The sequence below is a fragment of the Rattus rattus genome, chromosome 8 (assembly GCF_011064425.1).
Source record: "Rattus rattus isolate New Zealand chromosome 8, Rrattus_CSIRO_v1, whole genome shotgun sequence".
Lineage (NCBI taxonomy): Eukaryota > Metazoa > Chordata > Mammalia > Rodentia > Muridae > Rattus > Rattus rattus.
This window is the reverse complement of record NC_046161.1, coordinates 17,639,598-17,665,664: the sequence shown is the minus strand read 5'-3', so window position 1 is coordinate 17,665,664 and position 26,067 is coordinate 17,639,598. Positions and strand designations below refer to the sequence as shown.

At 45.6% G+C, this 26,067-nt stretch overlaps 1 protein-coding gene across 8 annotated transcripts in view; it reads right to left on the bottom strand.

Moving 5' to 3' along the window:
- Positions 1-25,711, bottom strand: part of Ilf3 (interleukin enhancer binding factor 3) — a 38,221-nt gene extending 12,510 nt beyond the window's left edge. Inside the window, exons 1-6 of one of the 8 annotated variants that reach the window (XM_032909348.1) lie at positions 25,512-25,711; positions 5,070-5,167; positions 4,711-4,749; positions 4,099-4,343; positions 3,478-3,655; positions 533-680 (exon numbers count right to left, since the gene is read on the bottom strand). In XM_032909348.1, the coding sequence (XP_032765239.1) occupies positions 533-680; positions 3,478-3,655; positions 4,099-4,343; positions 4,711-4,749; positions 5,070-5,072 (613 nt within the window). In that variant the 5' untranslated portion in view covers positions 5,073-5,167; positions 25,512-25,711. Of the gene's footprint in view, positions 1-532; positions 681-3,477; positions 3,656-4,098; positions 4,344-4,710; positions 4,750-5,069; positions 5,168-25,511 lie in introns of those variants that run through there. The other 7 variants (XM_032909350.1, XM_032909344.1, XM_032909343.1 and 4 more) reach the window with 7 other exon arrangements.
- Positions 25,712-26,067: the final 356 nt, after the last annotated feature.

Genomic DNA, 26,067 nt, shown 5'->3' with positions numbered 1-26,067 from the left:
ATCTCAAGTGCAGACTGGGCTGGAAGACAGCACAATAGTTTAAAACCTTATCCAAAACTCTGGTGTTGCTCCTGGCCTCTCTAAAGCTCATAGAGTGCCACAGGCAGAGGCCAAACAAAACACCCAGGCTGTGCCGCAGGGCCAGCCGATCACTACCGATCACTACTCCTACGTGCCGTTCGTTCACACAGAAGCCATCTGGTTGCTGCTAACCACTGCAACACTGGAAGAATCCCGGGGACATACTTTTTTTCAAGAGGGAAACAAGTTTAACAAGGAGATTCCAGATCATTCCAGGAGTAAGAGAAACAAAACGGTGCACTCCCTATGCAAAGTGCTACTCACTTTTAGTGCCACTGTTGGGTCAAACTCCCAAGAACACAAGGCCAAGGGGAGACATGAATTTAGAGTAAAGGCAGTCAGAGCTACACTGACACCCTCTAATCAAAGCACTCTAAAACTGAATAGCACATTTGAGCAAGAGGGAACACCAAGTCTGCAATATTCTACTGGCCTCTCTCGGCCTCCCTACCTCCAGCTAATACTTTCTCCATTTCTTCTCTGACAACAGGGGAGGTCAGATGGATGGTCAAGGACAAGGGGGGCTCTTTTGTGTTTTTTATCACAATCGCAGCATCATCCACAGACTGGAGTATTTCATACTTGTCTTCTGTTACAGTCTGGAGGAGGAAAAAAAGGTAGCTTTCAAAACACTTTCTCTGCAAGGCAATCAACAATCTAACAAACTCTGTTGAGTCTCAGGCTATGAATGTTAGGAGGGACACCTATCTGGTCTGTCAGGAGCTGCCCTTGGCTGGCCAGGTCTTTGGGTCTCTAATTCTGTAATCAAAGAAGCTATTTCTCCCTAGGAGTGTCAAAGTGTAGAAAACCAGGCTTGGTGGCTCAGACCTATAATCCCATCACTTAAGAGACCTGAGGCAGGACGATGAGGTCTAACACAAGCCACAGAACAATACTATTTCAAGGGCACAGAATGAAAGGAGCTAGTACAGTGGCAGCCATTCCAATGACTTGGGAGACTGAAGCCAAAGGATCACTTGAGCCCAAGAGGCTAGAGCCAGCCAGGGCAATAGAGTGATACCAACAACAGTGAATCTTAATTTAAAAACAAACAAGAATACAATTCAAACCTGAGCATGGGATACATGCCTGAAACCCCAGCACTCTGAAGACAGAGGCAAGAGGCCACTGCAAGTTCTCAAACTTGCAGCCTGGTCTACACAGTAAGATCCAGGCAAGCCATAGCTACACAATGAAATCCAGTGTTAAAATAAATAAGTCAACAGCTAGCCAGCCATTGTACATGATTACGATCCCAACACTGAAGATGCAAGAAGACTGAGTTCAAGGCTAGCCTAAGATAACAAAGGGAGAACTTATTTAAACAGAACTAAGGGGTTTTTTTCCATTTCTTGAGGCAGATTCTTCTTACCACATGGATCTCTCTGCCTCAACTTCAGGGCTACCTCAAGTCTTAAGGCTCTGATTTCTAACATACATCTACCATGTCAACACTTCAAGGTTATACAACGAAGAACATGTCACTCAAAGACACTGTGTGGGAAGCCCAGTACCCATGACAGAAGGGGATCCTCAGCCTAAACAAGTTGCATGCTGGGAGAAGCGATCAGCAGAGAACATGGAAGAGAAGCAACCACTACCCCAGCCTCTAGCCAATGATAAGGGCAGTCTACAGGGTCCTCAATAGTGCAAGCTCAACTGCTTTAATGTGCTAGTTTAGGCTAACTGGAAATTAGGTTTCTCTTATCACTCTTGTTAAAAGAAGTAAAGCACATATATACTGCAAAGACAAGTGCTCTGGAAACTGATAGGACATCTCTCAATCTGCATGGTTCACCCTCTGGATCAGGTAAACTCTTGCTGAGGAGTATTTAAAGCACCCCTGGCAACCAGTAACTGGAGAGGGCATGCCTCATTTCCCCTATCTCCAGATGTCCAAAAGCCCTGAGGGAGAGCGGGGATGTCAGCTGTGAGGACCCACTGACACAATGAGCATGGACTTGTGTATGCACTAGGAATGGAACTGGGCAATCTCACCAAGCACACTATATGCAGGTTGTGATACAGCTACCACTTCCATTACCGTCCCTAATGAACAGCTCTTCACAAAGCTCTTTTACAACATCTACCAATGTGCTCTATGTAACAATCTTTAAAAAGACATAATGATGACTGAAATCACAGCTATGAGAAACCATCTGAGGGCATGACCTTTAGCAGTTCTTCTCAGGTTTCTTTTTTTTTTTTTTTTTTTTTTTTTTTTTTCGGAGCTGGGGACCGAACCCAGGGCCTTGTGCTTCCTAGGCAAGCGCTCTACCACTGAGCTAAATCCCCAACCCCCTTCTCAGGTTTCTAACATTCTACATTTGTTCCTCTAGATCTCAACTCACACTACTGTCCTGTACCCAACATATTATGCAAAGGTTTATTGGCATACAGAGACATTTTTCTTTGCAAAATAGCAAGACTTAAAAACAATTTTGAATCTTTGTCTGCCATCTTTTAGTTAAACCCATGAAGACTTCTCTAAAAGTGCAGAACGTGGCAGAGAAGAGGCTTTGCTGCTATCTCTGGCTGCCCTGTCAGCTTCTCCACTCCTGAATGTCACATTACCCTATCACTCAAGACAAGTGTGATGCCAGCCACTGCAACTGCCCAGGGAGAGCCACCCCTATAATCCTAGCACTCTGGAGGCAAGAGAGAAGAGATGTTAAAGCCAGCCTGGGCTGTATGAGATTCTTTCAGTCAGGGAAGGAAGGTGGGCCAAAATGGACAGATGCTCAAAGGAAGTGGGGGAGAGAGAGAGAGAGACATATCTGACTCAGGGTCTGGCTTAGTAAATGTTAAATAAATATAAAAGACCATTACTTATCCAATATTTTAGTAACAGAAGAAATGACTAAATTTGGTTGTTGTTGTTTTTTGAGTCAGGGTCTTACTCTATAGCCCAGGCTGGAAGTGAATTCTCAATATAATCTTCCTGACTCAGCCTCCTAAATGCTGGGATTACAGGTATGAGCTACCATGACCACACTCTTTCGATTCTCTTCCTCTACTCTACCACTCAACTCCCTCCAGCTGCAGTGAGATAAATGGAGTTTATAGTATGCCCAGGTCTGACCTCCCCATCCCACACAGCCTCTACATTTCTAGCCCACCAGCCCAGGCTTCATGCAGGAGCACAAGGCTTTCAATAACTAGCAGACTGGGCACCACTACAGACAGCAGATGATTTCCCACCGGTACACCATGGCTCCAGTCACCTGCCTATTATCAAGGTGAGCACATGGAAAGTGCCAGGAAGGAGCCCTGCTCCCTGGCACATGGCAGATAGGCCCTCCCTTCCTCTGACCATCTCTTCTCTACAAGAACTAGGATTCCCGCCCCCACTCCTCTGGCATGGTGGTGGTGGTGGTAGTGGTGGTGACGACTCACAGTAAGCTGGATGGCCAGGTTGTCAGCCACCTTGTCCAGAAGGGCGGTTGTGGGCTTCTCCTTACAGAGCAGAACCAGCTCCAGATCCAAGTCCCCCTTGAGCAGAAGACCCTTGGCTACCAGGCCGACCCGCATCACGCCCCTCAGGGTCCTAGTCATGTGTTCCGCCTTCTGTTCCCTGAGAGACAGACAAAAGTCGGGCTCAATGGGAAACCGACCTAGCCAGAACCCAAAGAGGTTGGCACTTCTTAGAAGAGATGCTAGCTTAGCTGTGCCACATGGTGACACAGACCTGTAATCCCAGCTCTCAAGGTGCTGAGGCAGAAGGACCTCTGTGATGTTGATGCTACCTTGGGCTACAAAATAAGTTAAAGGCCAGCACAGGCTATCCAGTGAGATCCTGTCACAAAAAAACACTAGATGACCTAGGCAGAATAGAGGCAGGCAGCATCAGGAATTCAAGGGCAGCTACATAGTGAGACAGCAAGTCTGGGCTACATGAGACCCTGACTGAAAAGACCTAAGTACTCAACAAACATATACACATACATACATACATACATACAGACACACACACACACACACACACACACACACAAAGACAGAGACACTGAGACTCACCCAGCCCCTTCTTTGCTCTCATCATCTGGGGGTGTGTCCATATTTTCTGCTTCAGAGAGCTCGCTGTTGCCTTTCTCCTGCTCATCAATCCAGTCAGAGACAGCCTTGAGGGCCCGCTCAGTGTGGGACACCATGTTCTGTACAGCCTCCAGCTCCTCTTGTGTTGGGTACACTGAAGAATGCTTTGCCATCACATGGCGATCATCATTCACAAAAATTCTCATGGGACGCTGGAAATGTGAAAACTACGCTAAAAATGATGCAAGGACAGGCAGCAGCCCACCCCTCGCCACTTAGTGCCATGTCTTCCTTCAGAGAAGGCAGTCTACAGGAACAGGACCCAGAACCTGAGAGGAGACTCTCCAGGCTGCAGCAGGAATGGGGCAGTCTACGTATCGCTATACTACAGTAGTCCCCCCTTATCCGCGGGGTACATATTCCAAGACCCCAATGGAAGCCTTAAACCGCGGACAGCACCAAAACCAATACGGTCTGGGTTTGACCTCTACGCACACAGGTATGGTAGTTTAATCGGTCAATCAGGCACAGGAAGGGCTTAGACAGGACGGAATGTGAATGTTGTCTCCCTCCAAGTAGCATCGTCCTACTCACCCTTCTTCTTCTTGTGATGAAGTGATGATGATACAATGCCTACGTGATGAGATGAAGTGAGGTGAATGACGCAGGCATCAGGACGGCGCACAATTTAAAATTTATCAATTTTTTCTTTCTGGAAATTTCCACTTAATATTTTCAGACTGCGGAGGACCGCAGGTAACTGAAACCGCGGGAATTGAGAACACAGCTAAGGGGGGACTACTGTATTCACATCGTGACACGTAATTATTTTAGAGAATTCAAATGTCTAAGATAAAATGCTAATAGCATTAAATGCTTTGGGGACATGCTATAAGCATCTCTGTACATTAGTGAAGGAAAGTGTTGACAACCAAAGGAAAAAAATGTCTTACCATTTTCCCCTCCTTTTTTCCTGTAGTGTCTGGAAATCAGCCTTGGCTTATCTTTTCAAATTGTGACAGTTCCTTGGTGTTACCAATACTTCAACTATCTATAAGATCAGAAAACCTTTTTAGTTTCAATATCCCAGAAATGGATGATCTCAGCAGCTGAATACTTGGTAGTAGGAATAAAGTTGCTAACTGACAACAGGCCTGCTCATAGCAGGATACATCTATCTTTCCAGGTAGCCAAGCCAAAGCACCAAACAACTCATTCCAATTTCCCAATACAAAAACAGCAGGCTTTGAGAAGACAGACAGACTGAAGGTGTTTCTATTTCCCCTGTGCTCCCCATTTCATTTCTTCCTATATAGCATGCAATGGGAGCCAGGAATGCGGTGGGATAATGGGGTAGTGGGTGGTGGCGCATGACACAGATGACACAGTGTGTATCGGGGGCAGGCTGTCAGGATTTTCTGGACCCCAAACTTCAAATCCTTTGGCTTTCGCCTCCCCAAGTGTTAGGACAACAGACATGTACCACCAAGCCTAGCTTAGACTCTTGCAGTTCTGGAACCAAGCAGGGACTCACATTCTGGGCATATGCTCTACTTTGCAAGTGTGTGCTGTATGTACACCAGTCTCTGTGGGTATACATGGAGAACAGAGAAGTGTTAGGTGTCCTGCTCTATCACTTCCCACTTTACCCCCTTTACAATAGAGCCTCTCACCAAACCTAGAGCTAGGTTAGCACCCAGAAAGCCCTAAGGAGCCTCCTGTCTCTGTCCCATCATAGCACGAGGGTTACATCTAACATGAGGCCATGGTCCAAGGACTCAGGCTTTCATGCACGAGCAGCAAGCTTTTGGATTTATCCATTAGGCTGTCCCCCCCAATCCTAGGATTGGTTTTTTAAGGCAGGATTTTCAATTAGAGCTCAAACTGGCCTAAAATTTTCTACACAGAGGAAAGATGACCTTGAATTCCTGAGTCTCCTCTCTCATCTTCCAAGTGCTAGGTAACAGGCCATTTGTCACAGAAATCAAGCTTTTACTTAGTCTGTATTCTAGATTCAAAACAGAGGGACTCATATAAGCTAGACACATGTTCATTTCACTGGCTGCACTCCAACAACAAAGTATGCCTGGCTTTATAAATAAACTAGTGCAGGCAGTGGAACGGGTTGCTCAGTAGTAGAGCATGTGCTTACCACACTGCAGACCCTGGGTATTATCTCCAGCACTAACACTCAAAATGTAATGTAAATTGAGCATGGTGGCACAGGCAAGTGACCCAGGCAGAAGCAAAAGGCCAGAATGAGCTACACAAAGCCTGATGGCCTTCCATCAAACCCTAAGGTCCACACAATAGAAGGAGAGAAACAAGTACATTGCTCAAGTTGTTCCCTGACCACCACATGGTGACATGACATGTTCTTCCCCATGCACACAAATAAAAGTAATAAAAAATGAAACATAACTAAACAAAAAACAAGCTACTAAAATATGTTGTGGGTAGAAATGTTCATCAAAACCTGGTGAGGATAGAGCAGGGGCAGGAGTACTGTGAGACAGAGGATAGACTGGCTCTACAGAGCAAGTTCCAGGCCAGCTAATGCTATGAAAGGAAGAAAGGGAAGGAGAAAAAAAGAAAAGAAAGAAATTAAGAAAACTGTGGAACTTGGTGGTGTACATCTTTAATCCCAGCAATGGGGAGGCAGAGACATAAGGAATCTCTGAGTTTGAGGCCTGCCTAGTCTACAAAGCAAGTTCCAGTAAAGTCAGCGCTACACAGAGAAACTGTCTCAAAAGGGGGGGGGGGGAAGAAGAGAAAAAAGGAAGGAAGGCAAAAGAAAAACAAAACTGTGTTCATTAGCCATGATAGTATTCCCTGTACTCAGGAAGCAAAGGCACGGGTGCAAAAGTTAAGGCCAGCCTAGGCTATAACCCTATTTCAATAAATAGACAGGGCAGGACACAGATTACTGGGTAAGAGCACTTGCTAATCAAGCATGAACACCTGTAGTTGAGTCCCCAACACTCATGCAGGAAAGCCTGCAGCCCCAGCACTGTGTGGGTCAGAGATAGGAAGATGGCTGGCTAAAGCTTTCTGCTCACTGCCTAGCTCTAGCTTCATTAAGAGCACCTGTGTCTGGGTTGGGGATTTAGCTCAGTGGTAGAGCGCTTGCCTAGCAAGCGCAAGGTCCTGGGTTTGGTCCTCAGCTCCAGGGAAAAAAAAAAAAAAAAAAAAAAAGAGCACCTGTGTAAGGACTAAGGCGCATGATAGAGTGGGACACACACTATTCTCCTCTCCCCTCACACACACATACATATATACACCACACACAAAAAGAAATCAAACACACATACAAATAAACCAAAATATCAACCCTTCATGTTGGGAAAAGGAAAAAAGGTAGGAAGAGCCCTGACCCTTGAGGACACTGCAGAGATAAGAGAAAATTATATGAGGTCCAAAGGAGTTCTGTCGCATGGAAAAGTGGTAAGTACTCTCAACCTTGGTCAGAGAAGCTTCTGTTTGCAGTGGGCCTGGGTTAATGCAGACTCATAACCAGGCCAAGTGCCCTAAATGGGACATATGGTCACTGCTCCAAGGTCTAGGAAACAACACGGAACAGAGGCTAGACAGAATGTTAAGAGCCATAGGATGTGGTAGGAACACTGTGATAGCATGTCTTCCTAATGTGACCCGGCCACTGCACTCATAACCTCCCAGTAGGTAGGGCTACCTGCACAAGACCGACACTGCTTAGGATCTGTCAATGTTTCAGCACAGATGGAGGAGCGGCTTATGAGGCCCCACCCTAACTGAGGCCCTCCTAGTAGTTAATAGCTGCTGAGAACAGGGAGTCATTTCTTCAATGTTGCAACCATTAATAAGTTGCCCATGCACCAGAGTATGGAACAATCCCACCACTACTACATAGACATACTTTTACAAGCAACGTTAATTAAAGGCAATGGGCTATAAAACAGCAACAAAACAAAAAACAATACCCACGAAAACCCTTCTTGCCTAAGGAACTTGTTGAAAAGGATTCAGTAGGGTGATGGGGGAGCTAAGCTGGTCAGCCTATATAAGCCACAAAGGCCTAGTCTGTCTTGAGCCTTAGGATGGTAGCAGTTACTGCTCCTAATAGCAGTACTGTCACCAGACGACTTGGGTTCTTGCATGTGAAAGGGAAGAGAGTGGACTCAACTGAGAGTCAACTATACAAGGCTGCACTGTACATACACAGCTCCAGTTTCAGAACTTGGAAGGTAGAGGAAGGATCAGGATTTAGGACGTGTTTAAGGCCAACCTAGGTTAAGAGAAAATATATCTCAAAAGTCAATACTTGAGAGCTAGAAAGGCAGTTTTGTGATTAAGAGCACTAGCTGCTCTTGTAGAGAACTAAAGTTCAACTACCAGCACCCATACTCAATAGCTGACACGACACCTTCCTGTAACTCCAAACACAGACATTTGTACTCTATACCTACCCAATACAGGGACACAGCACCAGGAGACAGGCAGGCAGACACAGACACACAGACACACAGACACACAGACACACAGACACACACACACACACACACACACACACACACACACACACACAAGAAAAACAATACTTAAAAAAAAAAAAAGTACTGTTCAGAAGACCTAGTGGCAATGTAGTAAGTTAGCAAGGTACAGTGGGGGAACGCCTTTAATCTTAGCACACAGGAGGCAGACAGGCAGGTCTCTACAGCCTGATCTATGTAGCAGACAGCAAGTTATGTACAGAGACTCTGTCTCAAAAAACCAAAAAAAAAAAAAAAAAAAAAAAAAAAAAACAAAAAGAACTTCAAGTTCAGTTCCTAGCACCCACACCAGGCAGTTCACACCCTCCTCTAACCGAAGTCCAGGAGGTCCAATGACCCTCTTATGGACCACAGGGACTGTACACAAGTGCAGAGAATGTGCATCACATCTAGACACACATAAATAAAAATTTCAAAACAAAACTTTAAAAAAAAAAAAAAAAAAAGACACCTTTAATCCAGCACCCAGGAAGCAGAGGCAGGTGGATCTTTCTGAATTTCAGGTCAGCTTGCCTACAAAGCAGGGCCCAGGCCATCCAGAGCTACAAAGTGAGATCCTGTCTCAAAAATCAAACAAACAAAAAAAAAAAGGAGGGGGGGCAAGCAAGAAAAAAATAATCATGATGCCTTAAGCTGTGGGGAGTGGAGGAATAATTTGATCTACCTGCTTACACCCAGTTCAGATAAATAAATGGCTCATATTACTACAGGCCTGGTGTTTCCCCAAAATGCTCCAGGGAGAAAACAAAAGGGCATGAATAAAACTGCCAGCTGTTGGGGGTTGGGGATTTGGCTCAGTGGTAGAGCCCTTCCCCAGAAAGCGAAAGGCCCTGGGTACGGTCCCCAGCTCAAAAAAAAAAAAAAAAAAAAAAAAAAGAAGAAGAAGAAAACTGCCAGCTGTTGGTTGAACAGGAGATGGATGTCCTGGGGCTCATTTCTTTAAGGCGCTCCCTCAGGTCTTCTGTTCTGGTGTTCAGTACTAGGAATAAACCCCCTGGGTTGTGGGCATGCTGGGTAAATGCCTACCTCTGGCCACACCATGCCCCAGCCCCTTTTCATGGTTTAAGGAAATCTTGCCTAAGTTCCCCCAGGTAACCCTTGAACTTGCCACCCTCCTGCCCTAGTCTCCCAAACTGCTGGGGTTTACAGGTATGCAACAGTGCAAACCACTGCTTGCCTTTTAATTATTATTTATTTTATGTGGGGGGGGAGGGGCGCACACGCAGATATCCATGCCATGGTGTGCCTGTGGTGATCAGGCTCAAAAGAGTTGGCTCGTTCCTTCTACCATGTGGGTCCTGAGGATAAACTCGGGTCTTCAAGTGTGACAGACAGAAAGGGCTTTACACACATTGGCCCCACTAGTTTGCTTTTACTGCACAATAAACTTTAATAAACTAAAAACAAAGACGTGTAAACTAACCATAGCCTGAATCCTGCCAGTCACAGAAAATACATACCCAGGGCTAAAGAGTCAGACCTGTGGCTGGCTGTCCCCAAGTCCTAAAGTCCTAAAGAGTCAGACGTCAGCTATGGCTGCATGTCCCCAGTCCCATGTACACTACTCTCAACCAAGCCAAATCTTGGTAAAATCTCACAAATCGTGATGATGATGTTTCTGTCAAGTGTGTTTATGCAGACTGGAGAGGTGGCTTGGCAATTAGGAGTATATGCTGCTCTTCCAGAGAACCCCAGTTCAATTCCCAGCACTTTCATGGTGACTTACAACATTCTGCAATTCCATTTTTGGGGAAATCTACCCTCTCCTGGCCTCCTCAGGCAGCAGCAGACAAAATTGTGGTGCACAGATATGTCTATGCAACAGAGACTTCAAGGGGATTCTCTGGGGCTAGAGTGCATGCAATGTTCCAAATCACCACATGGCAAATCTAAGGACTGTGTGTCACTTCAAAAAGACAGAACTGAGCTGGAGAGATGGCGCAACAGTTAAGAATAAGCTGAGATCTTGCAAAGCACCCACATCAGGTGGCTCACAACCACTAAGAATCCAGCTCTAGGAGATCCAACACCTCCTTCTGGCCTGCATATATGTGTAGCATATACTCTCACAGACTACAACGCATCAGTAGAATTTAGACACAGCTGTAGGCCCTGAGTGTTGTTGACACAAGTATCCCAGTGCTCTCAAGGTTAAAACTGGAGATCATTTGGAGGCCAAATTGGGCATCCTGTCCCAAAAAAAAAAAAAAAAAAAAAAAAAAAAAAAAAAAAAAGAGGTGGGAGGTGACAGGCAAGGGAGATGACTCAGTGAATAAAGGACCCTGCTACGCAAACCAAGCCCGACAGCTTGAGTTTAGTCCACCAAACTATGTAAGTACAAGGGGAGCAGAGTCTCCACAGGCTGTCCTGTCATACATGTGCCATGGTACACTCACAACCCTCCCAAATACCATGAGCACACCGTAATAATATATATGCACTTTAATTAACAATCAGGAGGCTTCTGAAGTAAGCTAATGGCCCTAAGTGTTGCTCCTGCAGAGTTGTGGCTCCCATCTCCCAGTGGGTAGCCCTGGTGCTGGCTAAGGCTTAAGACCCTTAAACTAAGAACTACTGATGCTAAGCTTTACTGTGGTATTCATTCTAGCCAAGAGCTTTTCATCCTAGGAGACTAAATTATAAAGTATCACTGGAATAAAGCAGAATCAGTGTTAATAAGAAAAACAATCTGGGGCTGCAGAGATGACTCAGCAGTTAAGAACACTTGCTACTCTTGCAGAGGACCTAGATTCAGTTCCCAGCAAATCAAGGTGACACACATCCATCTGTAACTCCCGTTAAAGGGGATCCAACAACCTCTTCTGGACTCTGCAGGCATTGCACACACATGGCACACATACATGCATGAAAAAAAACCACAAAGATTAGGTTTTATTAATGACATCCTGTCTCAGAAACAAAAAACAAAACTTAAGAAAACATCCCAAATTAGAATAACTGTGAACAAATACTGAACTCCAGATAACTTTGTAGGATGGTAACACTCTGCTCCTTTATCTTAACTGCATCAAAAAACAAACAAACAAAAAAATTGGAAAATGGAGGTGCTGCATCCACCTGTACGAGTCTAGCAGAAAGAACAAACTCTGGTTCTGTGAGTGACACTGGCTCAAAAAATTAAGGTGGGGCTGGAGAGATGGCTCAATGGTTAAGAGCACTGACTGCTCTTCCAGAGGTCCTGAGTTCAATTCCCAGCAACCACATGGTGGCTCACAACCATCTGTAATGGGATCTGATGCCCTCTTCTGGTGTGTGTCAGAAGACAGTGACAGTGTACTTATATATAATAAATGAATAAATCTTTAAAAAAAATTGGGGTTGGGGATTTAGCTCAGTGGTAGAGCGCTTGCCTAGGAAGCGCAAGGCCCTGGGTTCGGTCCCCAGCTCCGAAAAAAAGAACCAAAAAAAAAAAAAAAGATGGAAAACGACTGAAGGTGATAACCTTAACACTAGCCTCCAGGTCTTCAGATGCATCTATCAGTGAGCAAACACATGAACACACACACACACACACACACACACACACACACACACACACACACACACACACACACAAATGGGATAATTCAAATGACTGAGGGCTGGACAGAACCTACAGAGCATTTACAGTGTAAGAAATCCAGGACAGCCAGAGCAATGTCAGTGAGCAACCTCAGCTGTGCTTACAGCTGTAAAGCTCTGTTACAAAATTGTACCTGTCTTATATACAAGTTACGAACCATACATAAAAGGGATTCAGCACAGCCAAATACAGATCTAGAAGCCCACAAAGATAACAAAAGGAAAACAACTCATTACACTCTATTCTGAACGCTTTTTAGGTTGAAGACAATTGGCCCAGGTGATTGAAGGACTCTTAACAAAAAACATTAGGAGGCTTGCTGGAGCTCAGCTGGAAAGATCAGGAATAGCAATGCAGGAAGCCCTGGGTGGTGGCACCAACCCACCAACCCATAACCCAGCACTTAGAAGACAAAGGTTCAAGGATGTAGGGTTCAAGGCCAGCCTTGGCTATGTAGTTTAGACACTGTGAGAAGGAAAGAGGGAGAAAGAGGAGAGCGGGAGGAAAAGTCAACCTCCTCTAACCACAGGAATTGAGGTATTCATTGGGCTAGAACATCAAAGAGAGCAGTAGCCCAGTATTCTGACTTCATACCAGCATCAACCTTCTGATTACCACAATCAGCGCTGACAGAAAACACATGGGCTTGCCTTAGCAACAGAGGCTGCCTAATTTCATCCTCTGATGTCACCAACCAAGTTGACTCAGGAGGCTCTATCAGGCTGCTAATGACCACACCTGGCCTACCCTCAGTGTGCCCTCCCTGGGCCCTCTCTTCATACTTAAACTATAATGGATGGTGATGGCTCTTGATGCAGGTGGACAAAACAAACAAAAGAACTAATTTTCTGTGAATAATGACAACTAGGCTGCCGCTAAAGATCTACCAAGCAAGTCTCCTGTCTCTGTGAGAGCCCAGATGTGCATGCCATGAACTGACCAACAGCAGAGAGACTTCCTAAATGAAAAATTCTTAGTTAGAAACAAAATTGGCGAGAGGTCCCCAGCCCCTGCCACATCACTCCACACAGAATCTACACCTGTCTCCAGAGTTGAGATTCAAGCTCAGGCACCAGGACACCCGTAGCTGGCATTTCCAACACCAATAAGCCTATATAAAAATGCACAATCCAGTTATTATAAGCTATAAGCCTAGACTGGGCAAATCTAACACTGTATTAATTTGTTCCCCAGCTAAAGACTGTTTGCTACTTTTGTGCAGTTTCTCCTGGCCACGTGGTTCTGCTCCGTCATGGCTTCCTCCTCCTCCCCTCCTCCGTCCTCTCTCCTTTCCCTCTCCTACTCTTCTGCCTCTACCTGCCCCACTCTCTAACCTCCAGTCCCACTCAAAACCCACTGCCCAATCACAGGCTCTAGCCTTTATTGACCAGTTATAATGGGGAGAAGGTTCATATGAGATCACCTGAGTACTGATGGGCTGCTTGTCAGGGGCAACCCCTCTTGAGGAAGCAGAATCAAGATCAGAATACAAACAGCACTAGGACAACCCCCAACAGACACCAACCAGCCTCTCTGACAAGCTGAGGGCTGAGGGAAGTATGGAGATTAAGAACTTCTAAGTGGTCAGGAACAAGGACCGGTTCTCTCCCTTTATTACTGAAGCAGAATTGCAAGTCTACATCATAAAGCCTTAAGGCTATGGTGTGCTGGACATCTTTCCACCTCTAATTACATACAAGGTAAGTCTGCAACACTGTCCTGCCCAAGAACAAATCAGAAAATCATCAAGCCTTCCCAACACTGGGGAATAATCCTGAAGTAAGGGTCACGCTCATCCTACAGTAAATGTGGCTTTATGCTGACAGCACTGTGTAGCACCCAGAAGTTCCTTCACCTTTGATTCTGCCACAGATTCTTACAATCTAAAAGCAGTCCAACCAGATGCCAACAATCCAAACTTTGACAAGAGATCAAAAGCTCTTAAACAAATCTCAATTCTCAAGACTAGCTCAGCTAGTCCAGCATCCACATAGGTCACAATCATCTGCATCTTTAACTCCAGTTCAAGAGATCTGATAGCCTCCTCTGGCCTCTGAGGACACTGCATGCATTGGGTGCATATACATACGTGCAAGCAAACCCTCACACATTAGAAAAGAAAAAGGAATAGTATTTCCTATCTATTAAAAATCTCAATCCTAGGGGTTGGGGATTTAGCTCAGTGGTAGAGCGCTTGCCTAGCAAGCGCAAGGCCCTGGGTTCGGTCCCCAGCTCCGAAAAAAAGAAAAAAAGAAAAAAAAAAATCTCAATCCTAATTCTTTGTTCCACTGGTACCAGTTTCTACAGCCATGCAAAAATTAACAAGAATGGTTGGGGATTTAGCTCAGTGGTAGAGCACTTGCCTAGCAAGCTCAAGGCCCTGGGTTCGGTTCCCAGCTCCAAAAAAAGAAAAAAAAGAAAAAAAATTAACAAGAATGACCTTCAATTCAAATATTATTAATGTTATGGACTGCCCTTTCCAAGGTCTTCCTCTTTTTGTTACTAAGACAACCTTAATGAACAGGTGTGATGCAGTCCTGTAATCCCAGCATTCAGGCAAAGGCATGAGGATCAGCAGTTGAAGGCAAACCTAAGTCGCAAGAGACCTTGTCTCAAAAAGATACACAGCTGAGCTCAGTCCCCAGCACCCACAATGATCAACTCTCAAGCCCCTAGAACGCTACCTACAGGAGGCTCTGTCAGGTGTGGTGGCATAGGCCTTTAATCCTGGCATTCAAGGAGGCAAAGGTAGGTGAATTTCTGAGACTAACCAGGTCTACATAAGGACTTCCAGGCTAACTAGAGTTACACAGTGAGACCAGAAAAAAAGATAGTGTGTGGACTGGGAACACAGCTTGATGGTAGAGAGCCTGGTCTACCGTACATTAAGACCTTGCATTTAATCCCTAACACCACCAAAATAAACAAGCAAGCAAACAAACAAACAAACAAAAAAAACAAAAAACAAAATTAAACAAAAATTCAAAAGAGGTTGGAGAAGGGGTTGGGGATTTAGCTCAGTGGTAGAGCACTTGCTTAGCAAGCGCAAGGCCCTGGGTTCGGTCCCCAGCTCCGAAAAAAAGAGAAGGAAAAAAAAGAACACTTACTTACTGCTCTTGCAGAGGAACCAGGGTTCAGTTCCTGGCACCCACATGCAGCTTACAACCATCTGTCCCAAGAAGGCCGACACCCTCTTCTGTTCTCCTGCACACACATGATGTACAAATGCATACACAAAGGCAAAACACACACAAAGAAATTTCTTTTAAAGAAAGGAAAGAATCCTAGGTGAAAGTAGTAGACTGTAAGGATCAACAGGACAGCATGGGGCAAGGCTGTGGTGCAACAGTACACAAGCCCTTTATGTACAGAGTAGGTTCATTTGCTTCCATAACTGCAAAAGTAACCAGTGTACCTACAACTCTGCTGTCAGAACTACAATACTAAAATAGGAGGTAGCAAAATTATTAACTGCTTCTGAACTGTGAGAGACTGCAATATTGTAGAAGATATTTAACAAAGCTCCAAGGGACTACGAGGTTGGGGCAGCAAGCAACCTTCCCTCCCTAAACTCAAGGCAGAAAGAGACAGCCTGCAGCAAGACAAGAACTCTCAAGCTTAGAGAATGTTTGTTAAGCAGGGTCTCTCTCACTGCATAGCCCTGGCTGGCCTCGTCTCACAAACGCTATAATTAAAGGTGTGTGCCACCACACCCAGATAAGATCTTTAAACAAACAAAACACCACAGTGCTCAATTTACTAAGTTTACTTCTTCTCAATATGTTTTATCTAGTTAGGAGGAAACAGGACCACCTCTCAAACCCTGTTAGTAGGAGCACACAGGTGTGATTTCTTCTCACAAAGGTTACCTTTTCACATTTCTGGAGGTGCTGAAAGTAGTCTTCAGCAAACTGGTGAGAATCCTACAAGTGAAACACACTGCCAGTGCTGTGTCAGCATTGTTAACATCAGAACGGAATCCTGAGCTGGGGAGAGGACTCAGTGACAAAGTGCAAGCCTGAGAATCAGTTTTTTTAGTTGTTGTTGCTGTTTTGTTTTGTTTTTTGAGGTGGGGGTGTTTCCTTGAGCAAGCGGGCCAGCCAGATTAGCTAATCTGCTCTGTGTTCATCTGAGAGACCCCGCCTCCATCAAAAGAGGAGCAAGCAAGGAAGACACCTTGTTCAGCTTTGTCCTCCACACTCACTTGTACACACCTGCACAGCATACGCAACACACACAAGAGGAAGACACCACACATACATGCACAAGAGAAAAAGAAGGGAAGAAGATGGGGTCTTGCTGTGTTACATATGCCTGTAGCTAGGACAGATGCCCTGTCCAGTGTAGCAAGTGACATTTCATTCTGAATTAACTGCAGCTGCACACACGGCTCTAAGAAGCCAGATAAACACACTGTACCATAGGTCCTTCCTCTGAAACAACTTGCAAAGCCAGAGCACAACAGCATGACCAAGACTTTGACACTAGCAAAGGGAGACAAAGAATCCTGCCCAGGGTATAAGGATCCCACCCATAACCACTGGCACCCACTCACCCAATCATCATGTTAAGAATGTCAGAGGGTGAGAGCATAGCTCAGTGGTAAAGGAATTAAGAGACCCTGGTTCAAACCCAACTGCCACAAAAAGGAGAAAGAATACCACAGACAGGGAATTGCAGAGCTGGGGTGATGGCTCAGGCAATAAATAGCACTTTTCTAAACAAGAACAAGGCCCAGAGTTTGAATCTCTAGCAATGGCCAGGCGTGGGGAGACAGGTAGTGCTCCTGTGCTCAGTGGCCAATCAGTCTAGTTGAAACGGCCAGCTCTGGGTTTAGTGAGACCTTGGCTCAAGGGAATAAGACAAAAAAAGTGATACAGCAGGACATGCAATGTCCTCCTCTGACCTCTATGGACAGTTCACACAGGTGAACACACACAGGTGCACACATGAGCATACACCTCACACAAAGAAAGTGAAGCTACTGTAGAATGTGCAACTTGCCATCTTCTCTCCCCAGGCAGTGCTGCAGCCTCAAGCTTCATTAAGCTGGGCATGGTGCTGTGCATCTGTGTTCACAACACCACCTGAGGCTGAGCAGGATAACTGAAAGTGAAGATCAGCCCAAGTCCTGACAGTGATGCTTGCTGTCTTAAAAAACAAAAACTAACAAAGCTCAGATATACTCTGTGCTCCACTACTGCACACAGCATTCCTAGGATGGTGGCATACAGTTTAACGAACACACATGGGCCAGACCCCAACAACACTAGAAAAATTGGCTGTAACAGTCTGGGGGGAAGACAGCTGATGAGACAGAGTCTCTCTCTCTCTCTCTGTATATAGGTCTGGTTGTCCTGAACTTGACATACCTGCCAGGCTGGCCTCAAATTCAGAGATCTGCCAAGTAGGCTGTTTTTTCTTAAGATATGTTTTGAGGTTTTGTTTTTTTTCTCCTCAGAACCTGGTAAAATGCATGCATTTAATCCAGCAGGAGGCAGGGGCAGGCAGATCTCTGAGTTCAAGGCCAGCCTGGTCTACAAAGAGAGTTCAAGAACAGCCAGGGCTACAAAAAGAAACCATCTCCAAAAAAAAAAAAAACCAAAAAACAAAGTTTTCAATATTTTAGCATTTTGTATTTGCATATACATGTTCTACATTTGTTCAGGGAGGTCAGAGGAGTGGTCCAAGGGTCAGTTTTCTCCTCCCCTTTTTCGTGAGCTTTAGCCTTGAGCTATCTCACAGGTCCATCTTTTTTTTTCTGCTTTAAGATTTATTTTTATTACGGGGTTGGGGATTTAGCTCAGTGGTAGAGCGCTTGCCTAGCAAGCGCAAGGCCCTGGGTTCAGTCCCCAGCTCCAAAAAAAAGAATAAAAAAAAAAAAAAAAAAAATATTTATTTTTATTTATGTGTGTGTGGATGCCAAATGTATGCAGGTGCCAGTAGAGGCCAGGAGAGGGTGTGGGATCTCCTGTAGCTTGACTTTCAAGTAACTCTGAGTCTCCAGACCTGGGTGCTGGGAACCAAAACTGAGCCATCTGGACTAACCAGACGACTTAACCACTACTTAACCTCTACTTAACTACTCTTAACCACTACTAACCCTCCATTTTATTTTCCTTTTTTGTGGGGGCTGGGGGCATGGAGAGAGTCTCACTATGTATGCCTACCTGGCCTGGCAGGTCTATGAGCCAGGCTGGTCTTAAACTCATCAAGATCCACTTGCCTCTGCTTCCTCCATGCTAGGATTAAAGGAATCACGGTCCAGTCACTTTTGTTTTGAGACAGTGTGTCACTTGGTAGCTCAGGTTAACTTCAAACTTGACACTTTCCTGCCAGGGCCTCCATCCTGCTAACTTTATAGGCTTTTGTCACCAGCACTTGAAAGGTAGTCAGCAGGTCAAGGCTAGCTTGGGCTACATGACATCTTTGCTTTGCATGTGTGAGACCCTGGATTTTTAATGGCTGAATTAAATGAATAAATTAATACTCAAGCAAACATACCAAAAATAATTCCCGCTGCCTTCCTTCCCCAAGGCAGACACACAGCTCAGTGGTACAGCTGTGCTTAGGCACCCACAGTGCCTCTGAAAACACTGACTAGAGACCCCTCCTGCATGGCTGCACAGCCCCCGTACACAGAGACTGAGCAGCTTTCTCTGCAGTGCTGGCACCTCACTCTGGTGCTGTGTTAAGTGGGTCTAACTCTGCTTCCCTCCAACTCCCAGGTTCACACTGCCCCTTGCCGCAGCCTCCTCCTGAGATGACAGCCTTGGTCCTTTGGCTTAGGCTTTTTAAATTATGAAGAGCAATAATTAACCTACAAAATCCTCCAAACAGCACACCCAGAAACAAATCTAAGGCAACACTTTGTTCTTTAAAACCACACACAAGGGGTTGGGGATTTAGCTCAGTGGTAGGCGGCTTGCCTAGGAAGCGCAAGGCCCTGGGTTCGGTCCCCAGCTCAAAAAAAAAAAGAACCAAAAAAAAAAAAAAAAAAAAAAAAAAAAAAAAGTGGAAAACCACACACAAGGGCCAGGCAGTGGTGACACACACCTTTAATCCCTGCCCTCAATAAAAGAAGCAGGTAGATCTCTGTGATTTCCAGACCAGCCTGGTCTACAGAGTGAGTCCCAGGTCAGCCAGGGCTATTACACAGAGAAACCCTATCTTGAAGGGATAAACACACAGACAGCACAGACACTGGCTACAAGTTCATACTACACAGTGAAACGCTGTCTCAAGAAAGGAAGGGGGGAGCGCTTGCCTAGCAAACGCAAGGCCCTGGGTTCGGTCCCCAGCTCCGAAAAATAGAAAAAAGAAAAAAAAATTAAAAAAAAAAAAAAAAAAAAGGGAGGGGGGCAGGATGGTTAAGAGCATATGCTGCCCTTGAAGAGGACCTAAGGTCCGTTTCCAGCACCCAATGTAACTCCAGCTCCAGGGAATCCAACATCCTCAGATGAAACCAAGTGTTAGCAGTCACAGGGTATGCAACATCAGAGCAGCAACTATAGAAGACTGATGACCCCATCCACACCTAAGTTCTGAACCAACCAGACTTCACAAAGATGAAACAGCTGTGCAGCATGCCTGAGAACCCAGTCATGTACTCCAAAAATGCCAGTGAAGTCACTTCATACTAACCACCCAGAGTCATAATAGCACCTCCTAATGACAGAATACAAAATTAAATTATCCTTGATGCTTAGATGTGGTCCAGAAGACAATGACTCTTAAAAGCCAAGTATAACGGCTGATGCCTGTGTTCATACTTGAGAATAAGACAGGACTGCTGTGAGTTGGAGGCCAAAAAAATAAGATAGTATCTGGTTGGGATGGAGCATGCCGTAAATCCCAACAGTACTTGGAAAGATGAGGTATGTGGATCTCTGGGCTCATGAGTTTGAGGTCAGTCTGGTCTACAGGTGAGTTCCCGGCTAGCCAGAACTAATATACAGTGAAACCATGCCTCAAGAAAGGGAAAGGGGGGGATTGGGGATTTAGCTCAGTGGTGGAGCGCTTGCCTACCAAGCGCAAGGCCCTGGGTTTGGTCTCCAGCTTCGAAAAAAAGAAAAAAGAAAAAAAAAAAGAAAGGGAAAAGGGGGGGGGACGGACCTGGAGACATGGCTCAGCAGTTAAGAGCACTGACTGCTCTTTCCAGAGGTCCAGAGTTCAAATCCCAGGAACCACATGGTGGCTCACAACCGTCTGTAATGGGATCTGATGCCCTCTACTGGTGTGTCAGAAGTCAGCGATAGTGTACCCACATACATGAAATAAATAAATAAATCTTTAAAAAAAAAAAGGGGGGGGGAGAAGGGGACAGGATGGTTAAAAGCACATGCTGCCCTTTCAGAGGACCTAAGGTTCATTTCCAGCACCCATGTAACTCCAGCTCCAGGAAATCCAACATCTTCTGGTCATTGACAGTACCTGCACTCACACTTGTGCATGAACACACACAAAAATGCAACAAATCTAAGAAAGTAAACGTGGGTATGATGACCCACACATTTAATTCCAGGTGGAGGTGGATATATGTGAGTTCCAGGTCAGCCTGATTTACACAAGTTCCAGAACAGCCACAGCTACATCAAAAACCAAAAACCAGAACAAACAAAGGAAGAAAAGGTAGCACAAACCCAAAGCTCAGCAAGTAGGGCAGGAGCATATATCTCTTGTGAGGTTGAGGCACAAAAGATACAAGCCAGTCAGGTCTACAGAGTGAGACCCCGAGGGCTGAGAGCTGGGGGTCCTGGATGAACATGGTTCAGTGGCTATGAACTCACACTGTTCTTGCAGAGCATTCATTTGATCCCAGCCTCCAAAAAGGATGGTGGCTCACAACTGCCTGTGACTTCACCTGCAGGAAAATCCAACAAATACCACAGTCCTCCACAGCCACTTGTGCTCACTTGCACAGACAGACACATAATTAAAACATTCTTTAGTATAAGGAAAGAAAAGCCCTTAAATAATAAATATATTTTTCAACAGATTGTGGCTCACGCCTTTAATGACTGCCAGCACTTGGGAGGCAGAGACAGGCAAATCTCTCTAAGTTTGAGGCCAGCCTGGTCTACAAAGTGAGTTCCAGTAAAGCCAGTATTACAGAGAAACCATATCTCAAAGAACCAAAACAAACAAACATTTCTTTTCAAGCTGCAACCATAGCTAATTGTTTAGAACCTGATGCACAAGGCCTTGGGTATCATCTCCCAAAAACCGTAACATACACAAGTGGCAAGACAGAAGACAAACTACTAAACTAGTTGTGTTTTTTTCTTTTAATTTTGTATTCCATTTGTTTATGGGGTATGTGGTGTGGGTATACCCATACCATTAGGGCAAACATGTACAGGTCCTGTCATTCATTTCACGTGGATTCTGGAAACAGAACTGAGTTGTCAAGCTTGGCAGTAAGTACTTTTACTAAGCCATCTTGCCTGCCCTCACTTATAGTTTCAGTAACTTCATCAGAAACAAAGTTTCGACTGGACATCCTTCTACAAGACATTTAAAAAAGTGAAAGAGAAGCTAGGGGCTAAAGAGCTGGCTCCTGGTTTTAGAGCACTTGTGTTTGCACCAGAGAAAAATTCAATTCCCAGCAACCACATATTGGTTAACAGCCATCCTTAACTCCAGCTTCTTCATGGGACCCAATGCCCTCTTTCGATCTCCTCAGGTACCAGGCACAGACATGTGGTGTGCAGACATACATGCAGGCAAAACTCCCATAAAGAAAAAGAAGTGACTTCAGATTGTCCAACTGACCACTGTTATAAATAAGATCACCTAAGACACGTTGTCTTATAAAAATCTCAATGGGGGTTGGGGATTTAGCTCAGTGGTAGAGCGCTTGCCTAGCAAGTGCAAGGCCCTGGGTTCGGTCCCCAGCTCCGGGAAAAAAAAAAAAAAAGAAAAAAAAATCTCAATGACCTAACATACCCAAACTAGTAAATGCTTATTAGAAAGTTCAGGATAGATGAGGTTCTCTCTCTCGTACCCTTGCCTTCCCTACTGTTTCAGCACCTACTAATGAAGCAGGGAGGAGGCAACCACTGCAGTCAGACAGAGCTGCACAAGGCTGCATCAATACTCTTAAGGCCAGGTCATCTCTCCAAAAGCCACAGCCCTCTTCACTCACTGTGTAGACTTCAATCAAGACTGTTTTGCTCTAATTCTAAACCCCTGCAAATAGTAAATCTTTCTCTCCCAGGACTTTACTATAATCAAAGAAAAAGCACCAAATATGTAGAACATAGGAAAGTCTAAACTAGGAGTCTGAAGCTAGGGTAACCCGGACTACAACACTTACCCTTCTTTCAAAAGAAAAAAACTGGTGGCCAGTAGTTAGGCATACCTTTAATCCCAACAATCTGGAGGCAGAGGGAGGTAGATCTCAGAGTGTAAGACAAACCTGGTCTACACAGTCTCAAGAGAAAAAAAAAAGTTGCAAGTTCATGGGCCACACACATTGATACACTTGATGGTGAGGTTACCTATCTTTCAGAATGGATCAAATAATCAAAGAACTGACAATAGGTAGCTGATCCTGACTTAAATGTATCACTTAGAATAAAATGTATCTGCACAGCCAAGAGAACTAACTATCTACACTTCTGGAAAATAAGAATCACTCCCCTAGGTGGCTGGAGAGATGGCTCAGTGGTTAAGAGCACTGTCTGCTCTTCCAGAGGTTCTGAGTTCAATTCCCAGCAACCACATGGTGGCTCACAACCATCTGTAATGGGATCTAATGCCCTCTTTTGGTATGTCTGAAGACAACTACAGTGTACTTATATATAATAAATAAATCTTTAAAAAATAAAAATAAAAAAAGAATCACTCCCCTAAACCAAGAAAAGTAGGAATTCAAAAAGAAAAGGAAAAAAAAGGGATACCAAAAAAGGCATACCAACGTAGTCTGGAATCCAGGATTAAGGCATTTTGGGGCCAGTAAGGACTTCAAACTGAGACTCTTTCTGAGAAAGGAGAGAGCAAGGAGAAGTTGTCCCAGCCCAGAAATAACTTCTACCCAGATGTGGTGACACACACCTTTGATCCCAACACTCGGGAAACAGAGATAGGAGGATCTCCAAGAGCTACATAGTGAGATCCTGTGCAAAAAAGATTCTTCTAGAGGTTGGAGGTATGGCTCAGTGGTTAAGAGCACTGACTGCTCTTCCAGAGGTCCTGAGTTCAAATCCCAGCAACCACATGGTGGCTCACAACTATCTGTAATGAGAGCTGAGGCCCTCGTCTGGTGTGTCTAAAGACAGCTACAGTGCACTCATATATAATAAATAAGTAAATCTTTAAAAAAAAAATTCTAACTCACATCTATACCTTCCTCTTGTGCCAGCTCCTGACCATACTAGGAAGGATACCTTGCCCATAGAGCAAAAGGTTGGGGGTTTGTGGGGAGAAAGGCCTGGTTTAGTGACATACAAACATATCCCAGCCCTGAGAATGTTGAGGCAGAAGGATTCCAAGTTCGAGGCCTACATAGTGAGATACAACTTCAAAAAAAAAAGCAAAACTTTAGCAAGTTAGTCAAAGACCAGAAGTTGAGAGAAATAAAAAAATATCACACATGGATTACTCACAGTAATATGAGCCTAGAAAGTGATATTAGAAAAAGCCAAAGGAACTTCTACCCAGGTCTCCACTAAGTTATATCAGAAAAACTGAAAACAATCATGCCTTTTTCATCTCTAGTAGGAGGGGAATTCCAGGCAGGTCCAAAATCAGCAGATAGAGACTGAAACAGCATCCAGCTTTGCCAAGGCCAGCCCAACAGTAATCACAAGCCTCCAATCTAGACTGCAGACTTCCAGCCAAAATACCCAGGGCCTGCAGATTCCATTCACAAACCTCAGCAGCCAGGAGCTACCCAAAAGGGCAGCTAAGGGGCAAAAGACAGCAGTAACACCTACAGGGAGGGGCCTTCTCCTTTACCGCTGTTCTTCACACTTCATTCACAGGTCGGGTGACTGCAGTAGCTACCCCAAGGGGTCCCACTCAGAGAATAGGGGTAGAACTCTATAATCAATCAGCAGAGGATCCCACCCACAAAAACCTGAGGGAAAAACACTAGAGAAGTCCTAAACGTCTCCTTTTCCTGTGGACACATCATCATACTGTACATTTTAAATAGAACAGTTCTAAACCAGAAAAATATATTCAGAATACTCGAATCCCAACAGAGAGAGGTACCACAGAAACTGAGGCCTCTTTGATGATCCAGCACAAGTCCTAAACACCAAATTCCTAGCAATTTCAGTAAGAGATGGTTCTTTCCAGTTTGGACCCTTCAAGGGGGCGGGGGTGGGGTGGGGATATCAAACAAACCGTTATACACCCCAAGTACCTTACTCCAATTGTGGAATAACCTAAGGTGAATTCCTACCACTCAACTACTTGAAAAAAATAAACGAAATTTAAAGCACGCACGTTCAAAAGACTTCAATCATACCAGTCTACAGACCACAAAGGCCCCAACCATCACACCACATCACCGTTTTGGGGGTTAGAGGCAGAGCCTCATTCAACAAGCTGGGGACCACCATAAATGAAAACCACCTGGTCTAAAAGGTCGGGAAACTCAAACGACCCTAAGTTTGGGTCTTAATTTGGAGGAAACCTATAGATCCGGGCTTTGAGAATTCGGTGAATCTATTCCGCTCAACTCGCCTAGGGTTCAGGACAAAGAAGACATGTTTCCCGCCTTGGGAACTGGTATGAACCTGGCATCCTCCTAGAGCCAGGGATGTACCTGAACAAAGAGGTAAAACGAGTAAAGGAAGGAGATTTTCCCTTCTGAGCCCGCTGGGATGCTCTGGAGGTGAGGGGGTGTGTGCTCCAACACGTGCACGCGTGCGCGGGGCCAAAGCAACAGACAAAAGCTCTGGCTGGGGGGGAAAGTAAGCGGCCCAGGGAGAAGGGAGGGTACCACAGTGCGTGCGCACCCCCCGGGAGCAGCGCCTGGGTCTGGGCCGAGGGGGCCACGAAGGGGGGAGAGTGGATGCGCGCGCACGGGGGCACTGCCGCCGCCATTTTGTTTCTTCGGCACAATGGGGGAGAGTAACGGCCAAGCGCGGGAGCGAGGCCAGAGGAGGAAGGAGCGAGACGCTGAAAGATGGAAGATCCAAGCGAAGGAGAGGGTCGGCGGGATAGCAACAGCCTTGTCACTAGCGTCCCCTTAGCCCAGACTTCGCTGACAAGTGGGAGAACAGGCGGGGGGGAGGGGCAGAGGCGGGAGACGCCACATTGCCGCTTACCTTGGCGTTCCCGTCCTTCGTCCTCAGGCGCCGCCGCCGCCCTCCTGCCACCAGCCTTCCGGAGTCTTCACAACCCCCTTCAAAAAAAAAAGCCACGCGGTTTTCGCCGGGGCTGCTTCAGTCCCAACTGCAATGGCGAGAAGAGGAGGAGGAGCCGGGGGCGAGCGAGCGGGCGGGCGCGCGCCGGGGAGGTGCAGGGCCACGTGACTGACCGCGCCCCGCCCCCGCATCACGTGGGCGATCAACCTAGGCCCAACCCCCAGTGGGCGGGTGAGACGAAATGGGATGGGAGGGGCGCGGGGGACCATATCACGTGACGTTGACTTAGCGACTGGGTCTGATTGCGTGACGTCAACGTTAGGCCGGTTCTCTCACGGGTTTGGTTGGTCACATGACAGTGGCTGACTTCGCCCTCATCATGTGACAAGACTTTCGTTGTTGTTTCTTGACTCGTTTTCACTATTGGTAGACCCGTATCACCTGATGAGAGCCCATCTATTTCGTTTGTTTTTTTCCAATGGCGGTTTTTCTCGAGCGACCGTTATCACGTGACGCA